Here is a 25,521-nt window from a genome sequence, read left to right on the forward strand (position 1 = left end):
ACAGGCGCTAGGCTCACTTACACAACTGAGACACGATTTTTATCTGCAAACATAGGGAACGCTGGGTGGTGGAAAATGTGTGGCTCGCTACAGATTCCAGAACTATCCCTCCCATAAATGTGAGGAAAATCTGTGTTTTTAACCAAAGTTTGAGGTTTGCAAGGGCTTCTGGGTAAGAAAAGGTTGCAAGAGCTATACAAGTCATGCCACCCTGGATACCCCCGCATGTCTAGTTTTCAGAAATGTCTGGAAATGGTAGCTTTTCCATGGGTCGCAGCTGAGCTAGGGCCCAAAATCCACAGCTTGACATATACTGGGGGGGGGGGGGGGGCGGCGTAAACGTGGATTCTACTGCGTAAAAATGGATGTCTCCAGGTCTTGTTTAGTGTTCTAAGCCCAGCCACACAAGTGGGGGTACATTTTTTAGAGAGAGACATGTGGAAAAACAGAAAAGTTGGGCATTTACGATTACCAGTTGGGTCTCTCTGCATTTGTAGCTTCCAAATATAAGCCAGTGTGAAAGAAAGAAGACATTTTGCAAAAGGTCCTCTGAATTGCATGATAGTATGGGTAACCCCATATTCAGAGATGACTAACCACTTTTCCTAAACTCAGCATCTTGTGCACATTCCAGAAATACTAAGGTTTCCTACATACCTATTTTTCATTCTTTATATTTTACTATATGAATTGCTGTATATTCTATACATAATGAAAAATCACTGAAAGGTGCAGCTCAGTTTGTTGGCTCTGGGTATCTCATGTTTTTGGGGAACCTACAAACCCTATAGATTGCATTGACCCTAAAGATCTGTTGTAGTTAATTGCATAAATCGCCCATTGTGGAAACAAGTTACAGAAGAAAGTGTTGTCATAATTATGTTTTTCCTACTCCTTTTCACACAGTTAGTTTATTTGGGAAACCTTTGAGAGATCTACACAACCGACTCCGTTGCTGAATTCAGTAGATTTTCTACTTTTCAAAAATGTATAGTTTCTTGGATTATCCTTGGGTTTCACATTCGTTTCCACCACAAACTACAAGTAGGTTGAAACCACAAAAATTAGGAAAAATGGACTAGTTTGAAGAAAAATGCAAAAACTGTGGTAAAATTAGATTTTTTGGCACAACTGTGCTGGTTTCTGAAAGCTTGGAAGATGGTGTTCCAAGCACAGTTAACCTTATTTTGATGATATTTTTAGAGCAAAAGAAATCTATCTGCTTTCTTGCACAGCACTTTTCCCACCCATTTTTTGCAAAACAAACCCCAAAAATGCAGCTACATTTGGGCTATTTTCTCGATCCCCTTCAGGGGAATCCACAAACCCTGGGTACCTTTTGAATGTTAGTATGTTGGAAGAGAACGATGTAAATGTGAGGTAGATTCCTTATGTGGAAAGAAGTTATCAAGGTGCAAGTGCAAAGCACCCCAAATAGCAAAATTAAAAAGGGCTTAGCATTCGAAGGGTAAAAGGCCTACCAGTTAAGGGGTAAACAAGCCACTAAAAGGCAAAATGTCCATGCGTGCGACACAAAAAACGTTTAAAGGTGCAGTAGGTCAGCACTCTTGTGAGAAAGGCATGCATATACATTTTATCTTACCTCAAGGCTGTTAATTCTAAGGTTTCTAATCTCCTTAATTCAGCAGCCTTATTTTGATAAACAATACCATGATATTGGGTACTTAACTCCATTTCTTTAAAAAGAGAGCAACAGCATGATGCTAGCCGATTTCTTCTCTTATTGTGTCTTGTTCTTCAATTTATGTCCAGCCTCATTTAGTGGGCTTTTGATAGTGTTTAAAGTTACATACAATATGAAATAGCAATTGTTTTTAAAAATATAGTCAGGATTTTGGGGGCTTTTCTCCTTAGATGCCACTGGGGAGAGACTGGTTGTGTACAAGCACATATGGACTGACTTAATTTGGAACGCCAAATACCCTAATACAAAGTGAGTTTGATTTATAAAGTTTTTGGATTGGTGTGAACATCTGGTTTGGAATGTTTTAGAGTTCGTGAGAAGGAGGAGTACTCAAGCTGGTAGAATTGGTGACTCAGTAAGGGATGTGCTTTTCCTTCTTTTATCCGTAGTTGCCACTAAGGAATGACTGGCGGGTTTCCAACTCACACACATTGACCTGTTCTTGATCATTACATGCAGAATTGCTATGCGAGTAGTGACAATTAAACCACTTACTTTGACCAGCAATAGCATGTGCAAATTGGGCTAAAATGATTAGGAATAAAGGGATAATAGTAACAGGCCCATATGTTAGTAGTAGCTTTAGATAAGCTTTTCAGGTGTGGACCCTTACACCCCAAAAAGTTTTCTGATATGTTCAGTGTTTGGAAAATGTTGAGAATATATAAAATGTTCTTCAACTGGAAATACATAAATAATAGGAATGAAATAATGAATGTTTTCATAATATTTTTAAGGGCGGGACGCGGATGCAACACACATTAAGTGTAGCATCATGTTAGTATTTATGTGTCTTCAATGTGTACATTTCATCAGCATGTGCAAGGTGAGCAGTAATGTTTTAGTGCATGTAGTTTTTTTTTTTTTAAATAAATCTTTTTATTAAGTTCAACAATAGTATACATACATGTTGCATACAGTACAGCACGGTCGTCCCAGTTCTCATTACTTTGACACCGGTAGGTAACAGTCTGATCATACAGAGTCCGTATCTCTTCCTCTATTACGCTGTATTTCCAGTTCCTTCGATGGGGAGACACACAGGATACCCCGGTATTCATTCCATTTCACCCATTTCCTGTCCCATTTCTTTGGGCACCCTCGTGTTTTAAAAACTTCTGTCTCTGCGACCATGCACCTGTCTAGTTCTTTCAACCACAGGTTAGGGAAAGGTATATCTGTTGCCCCCCATTTTCTCGCTATCTCTCGTTTGACCAGGGTGTATCCCAGCGAGGTAAGTTGTTGCTCCACCTCTGTGAGATCTGTGGGGGGCCAAATATTAAGGAGTCCCAATCTTGAAGTAAGGTGTATCTCTTTTCCCAGGGCATTTTGTATGTGCGTCGTTGCCCCCTCCCACACGTGTCTAAACTCTGGGCACTCCCAAATCATGTGGAAGAAAGTAGCTGGTTGTGAGCAGCCCTTAAGACAAAGCATGTCTGGTCTAGCCCCTATTTTTGCTAACGTAGTGCCCGACATATAGGACGTATGGAGAATGCGGAGTTGTATCAATTTGAATCTGGAGTTAATTGCTGCTTCTTTGGGGGACATTAGTGCCGACTGCCAGTCCTCGTCATCCATTAACCCCACATCTCCCTGCCATTGCTCCCTTAGCTTGCTAAATGGGCCTGGTAGGTTATTACAAATCTTCCTATACGTTAGTGATAATCGCTTTCGTCTGGAGCGGTCCGTCGAGCAATCTGTCCTCTAGTGGGGACGAGTCTGGTATGTCCTTAAGGTCTGGTATCGCCGTATGAGGGCATGTCTGACTTGCAGATATCGGAAGCATTCTCCTTGGTTCATTTCGTATTTTAACCGTAATTCGTCGAACTTGAGGAGTGACCCTTTGTTAATTAATTCCCCGACTGTGGATATCCCTATTATGTCCCACTTGTCAAATCCCGGCTGGTGACACAGGAGCCCTAGTTGCTGAGTATACCACAGGGGTGTGTGTTTTGTTATTCTATTGGACTACCCCAATCGGGAATTTGCCTGGTGCCATATCTTGACAGTGTGGGAGGTGGGCCCAAAGTATCTTTTTTCCAGCCCTGGAGTATAGAGCCCCCAAATATCCCAATCTTCCTGCTTGTTGTCTATCCAATTGATACGCTGGATCAACCGGGGAACGATACATCCAGTGATTTATCACCACCAGTTGCGAAGCCCAATAGTACATTCGAAGGTGCGGGAGGGCAATCCCCCCCGTCGTACCACCCCTTTGTCAGAGCTACACGGGGAGCCCCCCGTCTCATAGTAGCGTCCGGATTTCACTCTCTACTCCAGCGAAGTAGGTATCTGGGATATACTGCGGGCAATTCTGCATCATATATAGAAACCGTGGGAGAGCTAACATTTTAAAGAGGGAAAGAGGCAGAGATCTCCAATGTTTTACGTCTGCTCTCAGTCTGGCCAGCGGTGGTGCCAGGTTGCGCTCATAGAAAAGGTTGGGGTCTGTGGTGATATACATCCCAAGATATCTGAACCCTACTGTGGTTACTTCCACGTTGCATCCTCTGGGGAGTCTCGGGACTGACCCCCTGAGTACAAACAGCACTGATTTACTCCAGTTTATGGCGTAACCGGAGAAAATTCCGAAATTTGTAAAAATATTTAACACCCCATGAAGAGACCTGTAGGGAGAGGCAAGATATAATAGAATATCATCCGCATATAGCGATACAAGGTAGTCGTGGTCGTCCGTCCATTTTAAGCCCCTTATGACGTCTCTTCGCACCCATGCGGCCAGCGGTTCCAGCATAAGGGCAAATATCAGCGGTGAGAGGGGGCATCCCTGCCGGGTGCCCCTTCCTAGTGTAAACTTTTGTGATGTGCAATTATTAACTCGCACCTGGCCCTTTATGTCGGTGTATAGCAGTCGTACCCACCCCCTAAATTTCAGTCCATAGCCCGTTCTGTTTAGGACTTCAAACAAGTATGGCCATTCGATTGAATCAAATGCCATAGTGGCGTCCAAGGACAACACCACGGCATCCTCCTCCACACTGTCCCGTCTAGCCAGAACGTTGTGAAGGCGTCGGATGTTAAGTGCTGTGTTCCTCCCCGGCATGAAGCCGGATTGGTCCGGATGAACCAACGAGGAAATGACCCCCACCAGGCGCAAGGCCAGAATTTGTGCTAATACCTTAGCCTCCACGTTCACTAAAGATATTGGTCTGTAGGAGCTACATACTTCGGCCGGTTTCCCTGGCTTGCGGAGTACCACTATGGATGCCAATCTCTGGTCCTCAGGCAGAGCCCCTTGCTCAAAGCTTTCCTCAAACATTGATCGTAGATGCGGTGCCGCCTGGGACGCCACCAGATGTAGAAACTAAATGGGTACCCCATTTGGTCCCATGACTTTTCCGGATTGAATGCTGCCAATGGCCTTTTGGATCTCCTCATCTGATAAATCTTCCTCAAGGGTGTCTCTGTCGCTCTCAGAGAGAGAAGGTATATCACTATCTAAGAGAAGCTGGCGAGAGTCTTCTGCTGTGTAGGTCGTGGAGGAGTAGATGCCTTCGAAATAATCTGCAAAGGCTTCTGCTATATCATGAGGGTGTACAACGGGAGTGCCATCTTTCAAAATAAGTTTAGGTACCCACCTGTCCCCTTGGTCCCGCTTCTCTAGCCATACTAGGGTCTTGCCCGCCCTATCCCCCCCAATTCGTATACTCTGTGGCGGTTATGAAGTATTTTGGCCATTGCCTGTTCCCTGGTTTTTATGCTGTATTCCTCCCTTTTAAGGGCTAGGCGGTGGAAAACCTCATCCGTGGGTGTGGTGACGCTATCTAGTTCCAGTTGCTGAAGCTCACTCTCTAACTTCACTATCTGTTAGTGTCTATTTTTAGAGTATCCAGCCTGTAGTGCACGCGCCTGTCCCTTTAGGACCACCTTAAATGCTTCCCACAAAGTTACCGATGACTCCACCGATCCTACATTTTCTTTAAAATAGTTTACGGTCTGGGAGTGCATTTCCGTTTTTATGTCTGGGATTCTCAAATTCCAAGGGTTAATGGTGAGCGAGACCTGAGGCCGTTTTTCACCATGAGTAAAGTCAATACTGACCGGGGAGTGGTCCGAAATGCCCCTCGGAAGGGCATGAGGGTTGCAGAACTTGCCGACATAGGTAGTGTATGTCAGAAAATAGTCGATTCGGGGGGGGGCCCAGTCTCGGCCTCCCTCCCGGTACACGATGGGCTCGTTCAACGGAGAAGAAATGCGATAATCCGTGGGGCTTTAGGTGGTTTTTGATAAGGTCTTCCACATAGAGGTCCAGGGCTGGTCCTCCCACATTTTCCGGCACACCAATGATTCGGACGTTATTGCGCCTGGAGCGCCCCTCCTGGTCGTCCAGCTTAGCCAATATGAACTTATTATCATCCTCCAGTTTCCGTACTTGCCGTTGCAGTTCTGTTGTTTCTATGGAAAGTGTCTTTGTCGTGGATTCCACTTCATGTATTCTCTGGGACAGTTTCGAGAAATCTGCCCGTATCAGGGATATGTCCGTAGAGATAGTGCCGATGGAGGACTGGATGCGTTGTAGGGCGGCCATGACGTCCAGCAACGTGACGGACTCCTGGCCCTGGGCCGTCGAAGCCTCTGCTTGGGACTCCGTTGCCCGCAAGGTTTCCACCTGGTCTTTTGTGTATGCGTATTTATCCGATTTGCCGGACAGTCCACCCCTCTGACCTCGTCCTCCCATCTGGAAATGCCGGTGAGGGGCTCCGCCAGGCCGACAGAAAAAAAGGAGGGGGGGGGGGGGGAGCCAGGCAGTACTCACCGCTGCGTTTTCCACTGACTCGCGCAGCCTTTCGGGTTTCTCGCCTTACCCCCCCCCCTAGTGCCGGAATGTCGATGTGATTAAGTCGTAAAGTGTGCCTCCGCCGGCATGACGAGCCGCCACTTTTCCCCAGAGCCCTAGGGGGCTGCCTCCAAGTCTTCTGTCCACCGGCCAGTCGCGTCGCATGCCCCTCCTACAGGGTAGACACTGATGTGGCAATGCGTGGCCAGGGCCCACCACTCCTGGTATCTCTTGCGTGGCCAACCGCACCGCAGGGCTCGACCAGGGGCTTTATTCAGGAGTCAGCCCACACCGCGGGAGCCCGCGCCGCCACCAACCCTCTCTCACCGGTTGGCAGGATCGCGCCCCCGGTGTCTGCATCCAACGTCGCCTCTCCACTCCCTGGACACCCTCTGGTTTAGGCCTCGGCTGGTGAGAAGCCCGGTCCGGTTAGGCAAAAGCCAGACTGTCAGGAGGAGTCAGGTTCCCATCCCGCAGTCCTCCGGTTCTCACTCCCTTCAGAGAGCTGCTCCTGCAGCCAATCGTGCACCTGCCAAGGCCTCCGGGCGTCAGTCCAACCAGGGCTCGTCTGGTTCTCCGGCCCACTCCGCCACTCCCCTCGCATCGCTGAAGCACCAGTCACCAGTCGTCACTGTGAGCTAATATCACCCATCAATGCGCCATCTGCCTCTCCTATCGCGCCGTTCAGCGGTGTCCCGGCTCCTCCCGCGTCTTTCTACTCTTTGTGTCGCAGATGTGCGTGCGGCCGCCGGCAGAGGCAGTACGCGACTCCCCGGCTTCCCCCGGAGGCGCAGGCCGACGCCGTCACACACTAGTCTGCCGCTACCGATCCCACGGAGGTCCGGAAAGTCGCTATGCCAACCTCCAAAGTTCCGATTTACGCTTCGTCAAGCGTGTTGAGTGCAGCTACCGGATTAGTGGTCGGATTTTGTACGAAGGGCTCCCTCGGCTACGGAGCTCTCCTAGGCTGCGGCCATATTGCTTGGTCGCTAGCCACGCTCCCCCTAGTGCATATAGTTTTTAATCATGTAAACATCATAAGGATGTCAACAATAGGTGTATATTGAGTCTGGATGTAAATATTTTTGTAAATGTATTTTATGTACTATTTAAATTTACAGCCCTGATGAAGTCCTTGACAGGACAAAACGTGTTGGCTGGGCTGTTTGAAGTCAACAGTATTGATGTAAATGAATAAAGATGTTATTTTTCAAAAAACAAATTTCGGCTCCCTCTTTATATTTGGAACATAAAATGGAAATTATGTGTTGAACTGTCTTGAAACTGAAGGATAAAATTACTCGATATTTAAAGTTCCCTCCACAATTAAGGTTTTGTACGGGTTCTCACCCTTTCCAAGTAGTGTGACTGTAGGAGGTGGGGAACTACCGTTTAACACTATTGAAACGGACGCCAGTGCAGTTGTCCTACGGCCAACACTGCTCCTTCATTGTTTGTGGTTGTATCTATAGTTGATCTTCAAATCAAAAGTAGTTTTCTGTCAAGGTCAGCATTGCACTTTGGATGACGAAGGTGACTGGTGTAATTTGATATTCAGAGGTCTTCTGTAGAAGATGTTCTATTACTGTGCGAGCCTCCAGCTGGAGTATACACTTGTAAAGCGACTCGACCACCAAACCGATCAGCGCATGACCAGATGGATCAAAGACAAGTTTATCTAGGAGGCACAGGATCTTTGGTATTGTTTAGGCGTGAAACATTTTTAGTACCAAAGGACAAAAAAGAGGTGGTCTTAAAATGGGGAGAATGGTATACGTGCAGAACCAATTTCAGAGACGATTGGTTGCCCTGCAGGTCTTTGGAAGCAAATAAAAGTAAGGAGTCTTGGGGTTGTTAAGGAAGTCATGTTCCTGTTTGATAATCCAGGCATGTTTCAAGGCTTCTTCAGTCGTCCTTTTTATAGAACTTTTAATGTGGTTATTTGGATTCCTCTGAATTGAGAAATAGAAAGTTCTGTCCTTAAGTTGTCTCAAGCATTCTCTTCTGTAAATCATCTATACCTAAAAGCACAATTGCCCCACCTTTGTCTGCTGGTTTAATGGTCCGTGTAGGTTCATTGCCTAATAATTGTGCAGGCTGTAGTCCTTAATTAGATAGACTGAAGAATGGAAGATGATGTTCCTTGTACTCATTCTCCAGGTTTCTAATAATGGTCCCTTTTCTCCACTACCAAGATAGTAATCCTTAAAATGAACGGTCTCCAAGTAAGATACAATGTACAAATATGCCTCTCATCAGAGTGCTGTGTGCTCAATACACATTTTTACGTTTCACGCATGGATAGATTGTTTGAGATGCCTATTAAACTAAGGGTGATGTATCCCACTTCATTACAAAAGGGCTGCCAGATTTATGACTTTCAGATCATTAGACAATGAACCCTTGAGGGAAGCACCTGAAACACTTTGAACTTTTCTTATGCAGGCTCTAATTTTCTATACTCTTCATTTTCTGAGCAGGAGAATGCAATCTTGTCCTGAGGAATGCCACAAACACCTCATTTGAGGGCTTCTCAATGGCATAAACATTTTGACCTCTGCTAGTGGGTCTAAATAACACAAACCACAATTTTAATCCTTTCTTTGGCGACACATTAAAATGTACACCGACCACCAATGAGGTGGTTTTATCCCTTTAAAGTACCCTCAGCATAGCTACTTTCACATCTAGTGACAAATTCACGTGGCCTTACCTCAAACGCTATGATTTCAAAAGACCATTTGGCGCTCCCTGACAATATAGCAGGTTGTAGCTCTCAGTTTGATCTTAATGATCAATGCCAAGATGGGGTAGAGGATGACACCCATCAGGTGGGTGACAGCCTTTCATTCTAAACCGGAGAGTACCTTGGACTTTCTATTTCTGTGACCCCCACGGTTGACAGTGCTGTAGTGTTGGCAAGATGATTTATAATGGAGGGTGTACTGACTAAACTTTGGCCCGTCTGGACCTCTGTGCCATTGAATACAGTGCATTTTAGACAACAAGGATGAACTAAAAGCATACAATCAAAAGAAACTTTAATAAAAAATGTTTGAGGCACTGAGAGCTGTTCCAGTGGGAAGAGGAGATAAAGTTAGCTCAAGTCATATTTAGGCGGCATTTCCTTTCCAAGAGTGACCTTTTTCTGGGGTTTTGAAAATAAAATAAGTATTTTACCTCATAAAAGAATTCATCCTCGGCATTCGAAAACATCAGTTCATCTTTTGGTTGTTGTCCAGCTGGGTTTCTAGAAATCTTTTCAGCTTCTCTGTAGGTCTTGCTGATCATCAAATAATAGTAGCATTTCCCACATGGCTTATTGGTTCTTTGTGTCTCTGTCAGTTCTTTCCTGATGAGCAGAAAAAGCGATAACCCTTTTTAACATAACCTCCGAGGCTGAACAATGATGAATAATATTAAACAGTGCACAGACACACAAAACCTACTTGTGACAAAAACATGACATTTCACGTGTTGATAATGCTAACTGCCTTAAATGGCATCTGCTGTAAAACCACTGACTCGCCTTTCAAGCAATGGCAGGCAATTTTGAGTGATGCATTTAAAGTTCATCTTTTGCCCTGCAGGCAACTTGAAAATGGGATGATGAAATCACAGATTGGAAAGCGCTGCAGCTTAATGAGAAAATGAGAACCTGGGTTGCAATTTAGTTAATATGCAGCCTCGAAGTTTAGACTAGGAATGAGTGAAGTTTCACACTTCCTTGACAGGATAACAAACAGTGCAACAAATTAAACATAGGTGCACGACCGCAACGACGAGACACAAAATGAAGTCAAAAGGTCTCGGGGAGATTGGGAAGCAGAACAATTGGCTTTGCCAATACCTTGCTTTTTCTTAGCTGGGTGCCATGACTGTGCACACACACTTAAAGCTGAAGAAATAACATTATACTATGGGGGTGCAGATGCGCATGCAAGGTTAGCCACTGTGGAATGGTTTGTAAACCAAAGATGGCTACCCAGTGAACAGTGTGAGGATGCTGGACGGGGCATGCTGGCACTGGGAGGGGAGGAATAAGGAGTGGGAGGGACAGAAAGGGGGGTAGCAAAGAGAACAAGATGACAGAGCAGATGAGAAAATAGTCCCTCATGCACAGCAAGCTCTCGACGTCAGCAGTGGAAGGAAAAAACTCATCTAATCAAAACATGGTGAGATCGAAATTGTCCTTGAATGGAACAAAGACAAGTCTAGGGAGGGGAAACCATTGAATCTGGAGTAAAGACTGAGATAAAGAAGAAAGCTGAAAAGGCTCGAAGAAAGTAAAACTTGTATATGATTATTGGAGCATCTTCATATACGACTGGCAGTAAAAGCAGGAACACAGCAACTGCCTTCTGTTCACACAGTAACATTCTTCCCACTACCATATTCCAATTCCAGCATGACAATCTATGTTCCATAAAGAAAACCCAACAAACGCCATTGAATCATGAGCAAGGATGGAAGCAAAGCACACTAATTCTAAGTTGAATACAATAGGTCTGTTGCCAATATACAGTTACAGTTGTGTAGGGGTGAGGGGGGGGGGGATGCATAAAAACATTCATATCTGTATCAACATTCTTTTCTTCTCTAGACTGCGTTATACAACTACTTAGAGATCCCAAAAATGTAATAACATAAGGACATACCAAAACATAAAACCAATTTCGAAGAGACTATGTTTAGCATCAGCAGTTATCGCTGGGCAATTAGAGACAACTGCTGGCAATAGAAGCCTCCTCCAGACAACCAAAGATGCTTAGCTTGTTCTTTCATAGCCTTCCTGATCCCGCCTCCCCAACCATCTCTTTTTAAACCAAAGCCTCTTTTTAGGTATTTTGATTACCTCTTGATGTTTTATTACATCTCTCCCCACCAACCCCATCTTGAGCTGTATTACATATCCGATGTACTTTTCCTGTTATCACCACGGCGCACCCTTAAAAAGGTGTGCGGTGTGCAAAACAGAAAAAAGGTACCCTAGTACAGTGAATGCACTGCCCCCAGAGCAGCTGCGAACTTGTGATGCCCTGGTGGCAGTGCATTCAAGTGAAATACAAAGGGGCTGCTCCAAAACCGCTCAGTTTTTCACTGTGCAGGCGGCAACCCACATGCACTTAAAAGATGGATTATGGATCCCTTTGCAGGCTGGTGCAGTGAGTGACTGCGCCCGCCTGCAAGGTGATGTCTGGGGGGGGGTCCATGGGAACCCCTTTACCCCATTCTAGGGGGCTGCCATCAGGGGATGCACTAAAAGGGTGCCTTCTTCTTGTGGCACACTTTCAGTGCACCTCCTGACAGCTTCTTTGCCTCTGCGCCTGCCTCTATAATATTGCGCGGTTGCAGAGGCAAAGAGATTTCTTCATTTGCATGGGGCCATGCCCTCATGCAAATGAGGGAACACCCTCTTGAGATAGCGTTCGCGCGCCATGTGCACCAGCGCTATCCATATTACAGAAGGGGCCACACAAGCGTCTACGACCCCCTTTTGTAATACCAAATTGCCCCGGAAGAGCACATGCCACTGGGCGCCCCAGGCCACGTTCTGTAGTACGGCCTCTTCTAACACGGGAAACGTCTAGCATCCCCGAGGTGCTACAGCATTGTTGCCGGAACAAGGTGCAATACCACAACAACCCTGCAAGAGTTGTAGTCTTTTCTTTACCATTTCATTAAAATTGCCTCCTGCATCACTTCATCTTGCCTGTCCTCTAGGGTCCCCAGAACGCCCATCTCTGAGCTTAGAGAGCTGGCCTCTCTTGAAAAGTTCCAAGTCTAATGATTCATGCAGAATCTGATCAACAGGTTAACTGGAGCAGGCACAAAAACTCTCCTATATAATAATATGCATTTTAAAGTGTTTTTATTTGAAGAAATGCTTATGGTTAAAACAGATTGAAGAAAGTAGATGAGTATCAAGTAATGATTTGTTGGCATACAAATAATTATTAACTAGAAACGTGACATTGTCTATAGAATGAAAAATTGCTGCTTATTCATTAAATGGAAAAAGACTTCTCTTTTGGGGTTAACAGATTGCATTTGACAGGCATATAGATGTATGTTTATTAAAGGTGGCAGAAATTAAGAGGGAGCATAGCACGAAATGGACAAAGGTTTATTTCTTGACTAAAAAAGTATTTTGTTTGAAAAATTTCGAGTGAGAAAAGGACTGTGCCACCCCTTTGACCAAAGAATGCCGATTTGTTAGACTATGTATTTGGGTTTTTTATAGCACGCTAATCATGTGTGCCGGTATCTAGGCGCTTTGTAGCAGGTGTGTGAGGCCAACCCTGGAAGCTTACTCGAAAAGCCAGGCCTTCAGCTTCTTGCAAAAGTCAAAGGGAGGAGGCGGCTCTGATGTGGTTGTGGGAGGTAGTTCCAGGCATTATGAACCAGGTACGAGAAGGCGTGCTCCTCCTGCTCTGCTTTTGTGTATGCGTGAAGTCCGTGCTAGTACAAGACCAGCAGAGTCGGTGTCTGGAAGGTTGGTGGAAGTGAATGCGGTTATTCAGGAAGGCAGAGCTAGTGTTGTGGAGAGCTTCGTAGGCGTGGTTGAGGACTTAAAATTGTGCACACTTGCATTTTGGGAGCCTGTGGAGTTCTCGAAAGTGTGGTGTAATATGAGCTTGGGGTGGGAGGTTGAGGATTAGTCTGAGGGAACGGTGGAGAACTATTATTCCCATTCACTGGTAGACACTAATAGTGCTGTAGGTCCATGTGTGTGCTCATGAAGATCATACAATGGACCACACTGATTTCTCCTTGTTTACTTTGCCTGAACTGGTTCTCTTGATCCTCAACCATCCAGAAGTCTGTATCGTGCCATGGCTCAAGAGATCCATTCAGGCACCTGCTATCAGCCCTCCTGGATCCTCATATCGGGCATTACCCCAAAAGTCAAACCACTAACACAATATCAAGAGTGCCACATACCTCCTTTCCTGGAAAAGATATAACTTTGAAACAGAGACTGCCCAACACAAAGTAGTAAGCAAAAAAGCCCATCATTTAAAATCTTTTATTTCCATCTTGTACCCCCCCTGGTGTATTGAGGACTCCCTTTCTACAGAGCTATATCCTACTAGCCTCCCTATACTACCTGATACAGGTATATGACCTTCCCTAAAGCAGTTGCCTGTAAGTCAGAGTTGCTTTCACACCATGGTGCTGCACTTAGAAACAGAGCTCATCTATACATGCCATATTCCATTTCAAAATGAAGCACATGGCCTAGTTGGTAAACACTATGTGGGCAAGGAATTAACAGGAAGAGACTACATGCCAAAAGCCCTGCCAGCAGATGCAGTCTCGGAAGATACGCCTGGTAAAGCAGACTTACTCACAGAGTACTTGCTTTCAGGATTATGTGCCAAAAAGACCCTTTTAAGTGGAGCCAGTTAAAGAAAGACACGGAAAAAAAAAAAATCTACATTTTCAAAGAAACTCATGGAAACAAACACCAACTCGTTCAAAAGATTAAAGTATAGATTGTACTAGTCAACAGTACGTAGAAAAGCAGAGTGGATAAAAAAATATTTTTTAAAAAAAGTAGAGCCCATAATGGGGATGGAGCCAGGGGCACTGTGAGCCTGATGGGCTTCTATTTTAAATGCAGATGATGCAAATCGAAAATGTATTATTAATTTGCAGCTCAAAAACAGTGATTAGCATTTTAAAAATCGCTTAATTACAGCAACCCAAGAGATTAACTTTAAGCTGGTGTTCGTGTCAATAGCAAACATGCAGATCTTCTGTTCTCGCTGACTTCCAATGAAAAGCTTCAGACTCGGGGTTGCTCATTACTGCCTTAAAAAGGTCAGTAGCAAGTCAAGACTTGGTGAATGAGTGCCTACAGGAGCTCAGCATACACAGCAAATTAAGACAGGACCATCTAAATACCATACTCCATAAAGGACACTTGATAATTTGCAGATCTTCGGTAACGCGTTGATTAGGAGTGTTAGTTTTCAGGCCACTATATTCTTTTGGAGGGGTATTATTTTTGTAATGAGCAGTGATAAGTGGATTCCAAGAACCAAGTTTCCTCACAAGTTAACCGGCCGGGCTTGCACTTCCCTGTTTAAAGTGTTCAGAGACCAAATTAATTTGAAGTTTATTTTTTCAGGTCAAGACTTTTGGATGGTTAGGTGGCTCACACTGAACTTCAGTTTTCATTCCACATATGTATTTTTATGACTACTTTATGCGTCCAGTGAGTGCAGGCACAAATTCTCTTTTTCACTGTGCCCCCAAGCACATTTGGAAGAATCCACAGAATTAGTTTGAGAATTAGCTAAAATATAAACTTTTGTAATACTTTCTCTCCAGTACGTTTACAAACTGCAAATTATACAAAGGCAATTACTGCTGTTTCAGGCACAAAAGGCTCAGACAGCATAAGACCAAACTCAAAACTACAGCCACTAATCAATGTCCTGTCAAAAATGTGATTCAATAGTGATAACTTGATAGGAAACCTCGGTTCATGCCACAAAAAACTTCTAAAGAAAACTCTAGATTTGATAAATGTATGAGGTAGACATTTTGGTGCTCGAAGCCTTAAAATCCAGAACACTCCCAAAAGTAGACATGACAGAACTACCCTTTGCTACATACTCTACAACGTCTACTCCAACTAAGGTAAATTCCATACACCATAGGGGCTACACCCATTTTCATATGTTTTCGCGAACATGTTGTGAAGGTGGCGTTGACTCTGGTATTCCCTTCTCTTTTGTTCTCACTACACAGGGACTTTATCAAGGTCTTGGAAGATTTTACATGCCGTTCTACAGTTTAGAAAAATATACAGTAAATCAGGTCAGTCTTCGAGTTAATATATTTGAACGTGTTTTTGAGTCATCGATTTGGTTCCAACCACATGGATTACGGTTTGTATTCAGGACTAAACCAACCTCATCTGTCTATTTGCATTTGACATTTAGACCTGACGATTTTGCCTAGAATATAATCTACTTTTAGTTTTATGTATCGGGCTGGGACTACTAGCACCCCACAACATATGTAGGATGCTACCTATACGAATAGACTCAATATGAGATATTAGACAAATGGTCTTTCATGACTTTTTTGCGTCTACTTCTTTAGCACTTTTTGGAGCCCCTCATTCTTTGGACTTGAATTGAAAGACGTACTATGTGAGACAGAGTTTTTCTTTTCTCGCTGCAACAGGACGAGTTTAATTCCAGTTTGTAAGTATTTCTCCTCAGTTTTTCAGGATCTAACAGGTTTTGGCTAGAAGGACAATGCATTTTACTAACTTGTTTTATTTCGCTCTTTGTTTCTATATGAAGCAGCCAAGACTTAACGCGAGGCCGCAACATTAATGGCCTTCTTACACAGTATACTCGTCCCACCTATCTATTGCGATTGATAACCTTGGAAGCTTTGCTTTGAGGTTACACAACCTATTTATATTATCTCATGTTCTATTTCTACAGTTGGTGTCACCTTTCTTTACTCATTAAAAAAAAAAAAACGTAATATGGAATAATACAAGCAATGGCTCTATCTATTGCACGCCTACGACTCTATACTACATGTGGAATACATCTATGGTGACTACGGCTCATTTTCCTAATATCTGGTCTTTCCTTGCTTTGGCTTTCTTGTGGACGTTCATTTCGGACACTTGTCACGACTGATACTCACCTTGTATTTTACAATTTATATCTTTGACAGTGATCTGTTCCTCAATATATGTCCTTTATTGTTATACAGCCTTGAAAACGTAACTGTGTGACGAAACACGGGTCGGCTGTTACCAACACAACGAAAATTGGACGGACTTAACCTGTTCATCACTATATTGACGCTGCCATCACTTTTTTGAAAACTGGATTGATGTAACTTGTTTATCAATGTATTGAATATGTGAAAGATAGAAGCTGTGAAAAGAGACGTTAATTGAGAATCTTTGAATTATGCTTCATTTGTAATAAAGAAAACTTCTCATTTGAAGACATTTCCTTTTGAACAGACTATTACCTATTTGGTTTATACTTTAAAGTGGCGTGCCGGGGTATTCCTTTTGGACATATTGACACATTCGGCTTAGTCTCATGTGCACTCACACCTTGGGTAGTAGAGTGTGGAATTACCCAGCGGCAATATTTTTCTCACTAACCCGTTGTATATATTTAACGTGTATTTTATGCCCAATATAATGTGCTTTTTAAATAAGAGGTGCAATTTCTTTTCCACTACTACCTTCTCTTTTTTCACTTTCTAAAGTGGACCATGAACAACATACAATGATCTCTCAATTTGAGACAGAATTTACACCAATTAACAGTAACATACAAGCATGAGGAGCATAAAGCTAATGCATGCGGGTCTATGTTGAATATAAATTAATGTGATTTGGCAAAATATAATTATATGGCTTTGTTCACACATAAGCCACACAAGCAATGCATAAAATGTACTTCGTAAACCATTGTTGGAGCCGTGTTTTCTGGAATTCTCTGTTCATCGTAAAAATAGATCCTTAAAGAAAAGTATTTATGGATTCATTTATAAAATATTGTAAATGAGAAAATATGTACTTTTCTGAATCACTAATTATTGGTCTCGAAGAACGAGAGAGTTTTTAACCCTTTCTTTACCCCGGATTACCTTTTTATCAACTTCTTCTATCACATTATGCTTCCTGTCTCTTTATCTCACTCTTGCAAGTTCCTGGTCATCCATCCCTGCTGTCTCAATGTGATGCCTTTTTCATATCTTTTCCTTCTTCCTCCGTTATTGGACTTTCTCTATCTTGCTCAAAGTCGGATGATGAAAAACTACTCCTGGTACCCAAAAACGATGCATGGTACCCACCACCAGAAACCACTTGCACAAATTAAGCAGTTTCACAATGTTAACTCAAAGCCTGGCTCTAGGTTCATGAAATTGTATGGTTGCTATAGCACTGTACAGCAGTCATGGGGCATATTGGCTGATAACTTTCTAAACAGGCCAGTTTCATTCATCCACAGATTTCCTTGAAAAACAGGCGATCCATTGCATACAGAAAAGGAAGAGCTAAAGTAAGATAAGATTAGTGTTTAGAATGTGCTGCTAAATTGGCTGCCTTAACGGTTAACCTCCAGCATTTAATTTGAGCCAGTGGTTTCCGGTACTCGTCCTCAGGACTTATTTGTCAACACCGGCACATATGACAGTCTGCCACTTAGCGGTACGGTTTGTCTAATTTAGAGATGGGCAAAACAACAGGTATTTGTTACTTCAATATATACTAAAATGATTAACTGCTGCCCAAGCCATTTTTTATAGCTTTTGGGGCCTCAAAAAGTCTGAATTGTCACACCTGTAGGAGCAGAATGGAAAACATTTGTGTTGGTACTGTCACTAGCAGACGCAAAATGTGATGCAAGCTGCAGTGACCCCCTGATGAGGGTCATAGCACTTATTTATTTTGACAAATTAAGCACTGCCCGCCTCCATAGCACTCCTGAACACAAGGTGATAGTCAATCATGCAAAGTGGCAAGGGCATGGGGCTCTACAGTGTAGCTGCAAAAACCAAAAAAATTCAAATAATACAAAGCTCCCTGACATGCTGGCCAAGTAAACAAGCATTTGCAATGCAATAGGTTTCGCATTACTGATAGTTCGAGGTATTGGCGTTGCAAATAATAAATGCATCGCCAATAGCTCATACTTTTAGTAATGTAAGACCTAGTGCATTGCAAATGATTGCATAGTGAGCCAGGAACCAGCATTGTATGTCTCAGTGCAGTACCACAAGCTGCTCCTAGAGCTCCCTAGTGAGCATGGCACCAGAACTGCTTGTCTAGGTGCAGTACCGCAAGCTGTTCCTATAGGTACCTAGTGAGCAAGGCACTAGCACTGCTTGTCTAGGTGCAGCACCGCATGCTGCTCCTAGAGGTCCCTAGTGAGCATCATAAACTTTGAAGATCTGGTAAATCCAGCCTACACATACTGCATTGCATGCAAGACAGGACCACAAGTACATTCAAATATCTATGTCCGAATATACAATTAATAGCTTTGAAATGTGACAAAATAATTATATTAATTCCGGATCAGGTTAGGTTGTACTCCATGTGGAGCTGATAAAGGAACATTTATAGAAGGTCTAATATAAATGTGAGATGTGGTAGGTGCAGTACTGCAAGCTGCTCCTAGAGGTCCCTAGTGAGCAAGGCACCAGCACTACTAGTGCTGCAAGCTGCTACTAGAGGTCTCTAGTGAGCATCATCAACTTTTGGTCACATATGGTGCTCCCATAATGCATTGCATGCAAGACAGACCCAAGAGTACATTCAAATAGCTATGTCCATATATACAATTAATAGCTTTGAAATGTGACAAAACAATTATATTATTCCGATTAGGTTGTACTCTTTGTGGAGTTAATGAAGAGAAATGTATAGAAGGTCTAATATAAATTTGATGTGTAGGTGCAGAACCGCAAGCTGCGCAGAGAGGGTATGATAACACTCTTGTACAAACAAAAGGGAGAAAGAAGAGCAAGAACTGGAGGCCCATATCTCTCCTCTATGTGGACTACAAGATTCTCACAAAGTTGATGGCCAACCGCCCAAAGAAAGTGATAGCCAAGTTAGGTCACCCTGGCCAGTCCTGTGGGATACCGGGTCGGCAAATAGCGAACAGTCTGGCCCGGATCTGGGACACGATCGAGATCAATCAATCAAGGGCCACAAGGTCCCCACGGTCTTGGTCAGCCTGGATCAGGAAAAGGAATTCAACTGCGTTTCCCATGAGTTCATGGCCCTAGCTCGGGACATGATCGAGGAAAAAAGGATCGCAAGACTATAGGCTCATTGAGGTGAAAGTCTGACGGGACCTTGGGAACACACTTGGGATTAGTCCGTAGTATAACCCTATCATGTTTGAATTGAAGAAAAGGGTCTTGAATTGAGAATGCATGAAGCTCTTACTCGCCTTGCAGATGTAAGGGCTAGAAGGAGTGCCTTTTTCCAGGAGAGAAACTTGAGTTTGGCTCTGTGTATTGGCTCAAAAGGGTGTTTCATAAGCCGAGCAAAAACTATGTTGAGTTGCCAAGTTGGAGGTGGAGACTTCACGGGAGGGAAAGTCCTAAACATACCTTTGAGAAATTGTTTAATCAGTCTATGTGACAAAAGAGAAGGACCCGCAGAAGATCTCCTGAAACAGGATATCGCTGCCAGGTGAACTTCAAAAGAGGCATGAGCCAGACCTGAAGTCGCCTGATGGAGAAGATAAGGTAATATTTGCTCTGGAGAAGTGAAAGGGTGTACATTCGCAGACTTACACCAGATGCAGAATCTTTTCCATTTCAAGGAATATGTTTTGTGTGTACTGTTTGCTCGAGCCCGAGCCAGAACCGCCCTGCAATCTGGAGAAATGTCTAGGCCATGGAACTCTTGGAACTCAGGAGCCAAGCCGATAATCTGAGAGATGCTGAACCCGGATGTCGGACTTGTTCCCGGTCCATTGTGAGAAGAGAGGGAAAAGGTTTCAACAGAATTGGCGGTTCCAGGGAAAGAAGATGGAGCTCCATGAACCAATGCTGGCGAGGCCACGCTGGCGCGATCAGGGATAGCGTGCAGGGTTTTGCCTTCAACTTCCTGAGGACTCTGGGAATCAGGGGAATAGGTGGAAAAGCGTAACCAAAGACGTTGAACCATGCTATCGAAAATGCATTCCCTAGAGATCCCCGTTGGGGATGCCAGCTTGTGAAGTTTTGGCATTTGGTGTTGTGCTGGGTGGCAAATAGATCCAAGAGAGGTGTGCCCCATTGATAGAATATGCCGTTGAGAACCTGCTGGTTCAATTCCCATTCGTGACAAGTTGTCTGTTGCCTGCTTAGTGAATCGGCCAGTACATTGCCAGTTCCTGGAACATATTCCGCTCTGAGGAAAATGTGTTGAAGTAACCAGTTCCAGATCTTTTGAGATTCGTGAGAGAGTGGCAGCGAACGAGTCCCCCCCCCCCCCCCCCCCCTGCTTTTTCAGGTAGTGCATTGTTGTAGTATTGTCCATCCGGACAAGAACTAGAGAACCTTTGATCTTGGGAAAGAACGCCAGGAGAGCCAGATAAACAGCCCGTAATTAGAGGAGGGTTATGTGAAGCTTCCGTTCGGAAGGAGACCACTTTCCGCTGAAGTTCTTAAAGGAAAGCTCCCCAACCCTCCAGGGACGCATCCGTTGTGATTATTTGTGGAGAGGCTTGAAGCAAGAAGGGCAGGCCCGGAGAAAGATTCTGTGAGTCCACCACTGTAGAGCAGGGACCATCTGAGGGGTCACCTGAATTACATTGTCGAAGGGTCCTTCGGCTTAAATCCACTGAGAGGATAGTGATTCCTGGCGAGGGAGCATGTGGAGGCGACAGTAGGGAACCAGCAGAATACATTTCCCGAGAAGAGATTTGAACAGGCGCACTGTGAGAAACTTCCTGGATTTTATGCGGTTCGCCAAGTGAATAAGTTTGCACTGCCTCTCTTGTGATGGGAAAGCTTTCTTCTGGGTTGTATCGAGAATAGCACCCAGAAAATATATCCGCTGAGACGGTTGCAGGATGGATTTATCTGAATTGAGAGTGAGCCTCAAGCGAATGAAAAGCTGTAGACAGGCGTTGGAAGATCTGCTTGCGCCGTCTAGAGAAGGTGCCTTGATGAGCCAGTCATCGAGATCGGGAAAAACTTGGTGACGTTGCTGCCTGAGGTATGCAGCCACTGGAGAAAGGCACTTTGTGAAGACGAGAGGGGCTGACTTGAGTCCGAAGGGCAGGACTGGGAATTGGTAATGTCTCAAACAAATAGGGGGAAAGGGGGGGGGCTTAACAATAATAAACTAGCTTATTATTATTGTAGGTCCAGCATACATGCCCATCAATCAGTGTAAACAAAAGGGTATGCAGTTCCTAAGGTTAGCGCAGTGTGTGTTAGAATCACTCCAGGTACCAGGGTAATGTCTGCCTGCCACAGCGAACCTCAGAATTGTTTTGTGATTCCTGTGGATAGGAATATGAAAGTAGGCATCTTGAAGATCCAAAGATACCATGTAGTCATTTGCATTGAGAAGTTGCAGCACTTCTTGAATGGTAACCATGCGAAACGATTGTTTCTTTAAGAATTTGTTGAGACTTCTCAAATCTAGAATGGGTCTCCATTTCTTCTCCTTTTTGCGCACCAAGAAAAAACGGGAGTAAAAACCTTTCCCCTGCTGGCGAAGGGGAACCCGCTCTATAGCACCTTTCTGGAGCATTAGTGAGATTTCCAGGAGTAAAAGGCGCAGATTCTTGTGAAGCATAGGTCGAGGAGGGGTCTGCGGAGGAGTCTGAATGAACTTCAGTGAGTGTCCGAATTCTACCAGTTGAAGAACCCAACGGTCCGTTGTGACCAGTTTCCAATTGTGTAAAAAATGGGAAATGTTTCCTCCTACTTTGGAGGACAGAGAGGAAATGGAGACCGGCGGTAGAGAAAAGTCATTGACGCCAGGCAGAATCCTTCTGTCGTCCGCCCTTTCCGCAAAAGGAGGACTTATTGTATGAAGATTGCTGCTGTTGGCGCTGTTGAAACCGTGGCCGCAATTGCTGGTTGGAGGAGGAATAGGAAGACCGATATTGTTGGTAGGTTCCTCTAGTGGAAGATTGACCTCTACCCCGTGAGCCTCGAAAAGGTTTTTTTTTTTTTAAATTGAAGGGTACCCAAAGCCCTGGCCGTGTCCGTATCCTTTTATTGCCTTGAAGGGCTTCATCAATATGAGTGCCAAAAAGCAGTTGACCATCATAAGGCATGTCTAAAATCTTCGTCTGGATTTCCGGGCGGAATGTAGTCGCCTTAAGCCAACCTTGGCGTCAGAAGATCACAGCCCCAGCCAATTGGCAGAAACCAGTAGAGGCGATGTCCATCGCACAATCGATTTCGGAAGCCGAACGTTCGCCCTCTAACAAAATTTTCTTTGCCTCTTCTTTCGAATCGTCTGGCAGGGCCTCCAAGTATGGTGCAATGTCCGCCCACATCTGTCTGTTGTAACGCCCCAATAACGCTAAAGAACTAGACGCACGCACCGTCAATGCAGACATGGAAGAAAAATGCTTCCCAATATGGTCCAGACATCTGCCCTCCCTATCTGGTGGAGCTGAAAGCGGAGCAGTACGGTTTTTAGATCTCCGCTGAGCTGCCTGAGTGATGACGGAATCAGGCTTGGGATGTCCGGTAAGACAGGCTGGAGCGGTGTCTGGAGCTCTGTACTTGACATGAAGTTCAGAGGGACTTGTTGCAGCCCTGAACATGCTGTCCTCATTCGAATCCTCCTCCTCGTCCAAAAGGTGGGATGGAGGTAATGGCTGGACCCTGCTTGTTGATGTAAGGGAAGGCGTCAGCCTCCTTTTAGTGACTTTGAGGTGAACATATGCACTGTCCAACTTTGATTGTGGTGTCGTCGACGAGGCTGTCGTCTGTAGTCGTCACCAACGAGGAAACACCAACGGACACAACCGATGGTACCATCGACGAAGTCCTCGTCGACAGTCGCCGTTGGGAGAGACGTCGATGGAACACTCCTCGTCGACGCGCTCGTCATCAAGCGTGGAGTCGACACTGTCTTGGACGTCGACTTTTTAATCTTGATCGTCGATGACAATGGAATAACAGCCGTCGACGATGAGGTAGTCGTTGTCGACGAGTGCGATGCTGACGACGCCAAGAGTGTAGAGACTGTCGTCGTCGACGACGAGGTTACTCCCACAGCTGTAGATGGAGATGGAGATTTTGTCGCCGTCGAGGGCACCGTCGACATGGTGGTCGTCGACTGGGCTGAAGCAGGCTTTTTAAAGGTGTGTACAATCCTCAGCAGAGGATCCTTGTGTGGTAAAGCCTTAAGCTGTGCCTCCGAAGACTTTTTCTGAGTCTTCTTTTGAGGGGCTGCGAAGAAGGACCTGGAGAAGCATCTCTGGACCTTTTCTGTGAGGTTCTTGAAGACTTTGTGGAGCCCTCACTCTCCTCAGAGGACAAGGGATATTCTTTGTCCTTAAGCCTCTGCAGCCAAATTAAAAGCCGTCCCTCACGGTCTTTAAGAGTCTTTGATGAAAAGGTACGACATACCTTACAGTCTTTGGAGGAATGGTCCGGATAGAGACAGTAGAGGCAGTCTTTATGCTGGTCGTCGACATGCATTCTCTTCTTATTGCAGGAAGCACAAGGCCTACAAAGGCCTTTTTTAGGAGTGTCTGACATGAAGACAGAGTAGACTTCACTCAGAATAAGTACTTGTGAAGAAAAATCCACTTGAATCCCAGAAGCAAGGAAAAACTGAGCAGAGCTCAGTGGAGAATCCCTTACCACGACGTGCGGTAGAAAATCTGAGGGACTAGAGCTCCTTCCAGGAAGGTTCCAGAGGGTGGTGATAGCGGATTGGTTGTTCTCTAGAGTTTGGTCCTCATTACAAAAGGACCTAGATATGTTACTAATGTGAGGCCTTTAGCCTATCTCTCTATATGTCTAGTGGGACATTACTTTTCTTATGCCCCGGGGACTCCCATCCAGACGACGGGGAATGAATCAGGCATGTGAATCTATGAAAGATACCCTAATACTGCACAAGTCTTTGGTCCTGCAGAACAAGACCCTGCCAGTGCCCCAGTACGTCGCTCAAGTTTGGCCGTTGCAGATCCGAACAGCCAAGGCCATCACGAGAATGATCTTCTACGTCATCTGGTGCTCGAAGATGGACAGAGTGAAGAGGGCGGTGATGTTCAAGACCCACGACAAAGGAGACAAGGAAGTGCCTGACATCGCCACCATTCTGAGTGGAATCTTTGTGTGCCATTGTGTGAATAACACCCTGAGGACTGAAGATTAGAGCCATGTTGGCTTTCTGATGGCACGATTCTTCCTGTTGCCAACGTGGAGGAGCCTCGGATGGGCAGAATAGGTGAGCGCTGTCCTGTACAACTGGGAGACCCCGTGGTTCTACAAGGACGTGAAGAAGTTCATGAAGGCGCTCAGGTAAGAGGCCCCCGCCACATAGACCCTGAAGCTTGTCTAACGCCAGATACGTGCAAGGGACATCAGCGAGCCGATCGGCGCCCCCCCCCTCCTCTGCCACAGCAGACCACGTGTGGGAAAACGGCACATCCAAGCGCCTGACGAACCAGCACAAAGACATTGCCTGGATGGCCATCCAAGGAGGACTTCCCGTGAGAGCCTTCATGCATGCAAGAGGACTCAACCGATACAGGTCCTGCCCGAGACGGTGCACCGTGGATGAGAAGACATACCATCTCTTCTAGAAGTGCACGTACACACAGGACCTGCTGAAGGCCCTAGGCATGGAGCTTAGGGCCTGGATACCTACTTCATGCATCACTGTAGACTCTGATGTATGGTTTGTTCCCAGGGACACATGCACTAGGTGACCTCCAGAGCTGCTGGAGGCTCTGTGCTGTTTTAAAGATGTTCTTCTGTTTTCAAGAAACCGCCTGGTAATAGGGAAGGAGACATCGATCCTGGTGTGCCGTAAGATGATCCACAGCCTACTGCATGACTACACTGTACAGGGCGGATCAGATGAAGACGATGACTGAGGGGGGTGGGGTGCCTGAAGGGGCCACTAACCTGTTTTTGTCCTTTTTTCTTTAACCCAGGAACCAGTTGGCAACAGGGGAGAGGAGAAGGCGGATGAAGATGGGTGGAGTAAATGTAGTTATTTACTATATGTGTTTGACTAACGTGACCTTTTCCCTTCACAGGTAAAAGGTCAATGGGATAGCTTGGGCACTTGTTGCCCAGTTTGTGACCAACGACTGATGAATAAATAGGGTGTTGAGGAAGGTGATTGATGTATCTGAACGAGAAACGACAACCTGACAAGTGGAAAAAAAAATTCACCCTACCCATAATGCAAGACAGTACCACAGTACAGTCAATATATACAATTAGTAGCTTTGAAATGCGACAAGAAAATTATTATATTAATTCCGATTAGGTTGTATTCTATGTGGAGCTGATG

The 25,521-nt window shown here is 44.9% G+C and overlaps 1 protein-coding gene across 1 annotated transcript in view; it reads right to left on the reverse strand.

The window, feature by feature from the left end:
• Nucleotides 1–25,521, reverse strand: part of BCCIP (BRCA2 and CDKN1A interacting protein) — a 163,241-nt gene that overhangs the window by 35,979 nt on the left and 101,741 nt on the right. Inside the window, exon 6 of the mRNA XM_085606244.1 lies at nucleotides 9,684–9,855. Coding sequence (XP_085462370.1) covers nucleotides 9,684–9,855 — 172 coding nt within the window. The remainder of the gene's footprint in view (nucleotides 1–9,683; nucleotides 9,856–25,521) is intronic.

Source organism: Triturus cristatus, chromosome 1_2 (assembly GCF_964204655.1).
Source record: "Triturus cristatus chromosome 1_2, aTriCri1.1, whole genome shotgun sequence".
In the NCBI taxonomy this organism is placed as follows: Eukaryota; Metazoa; Chordata; class Amphibia; order Caudata; family Salamandridae; genus Triturus; species Triturus cristatus.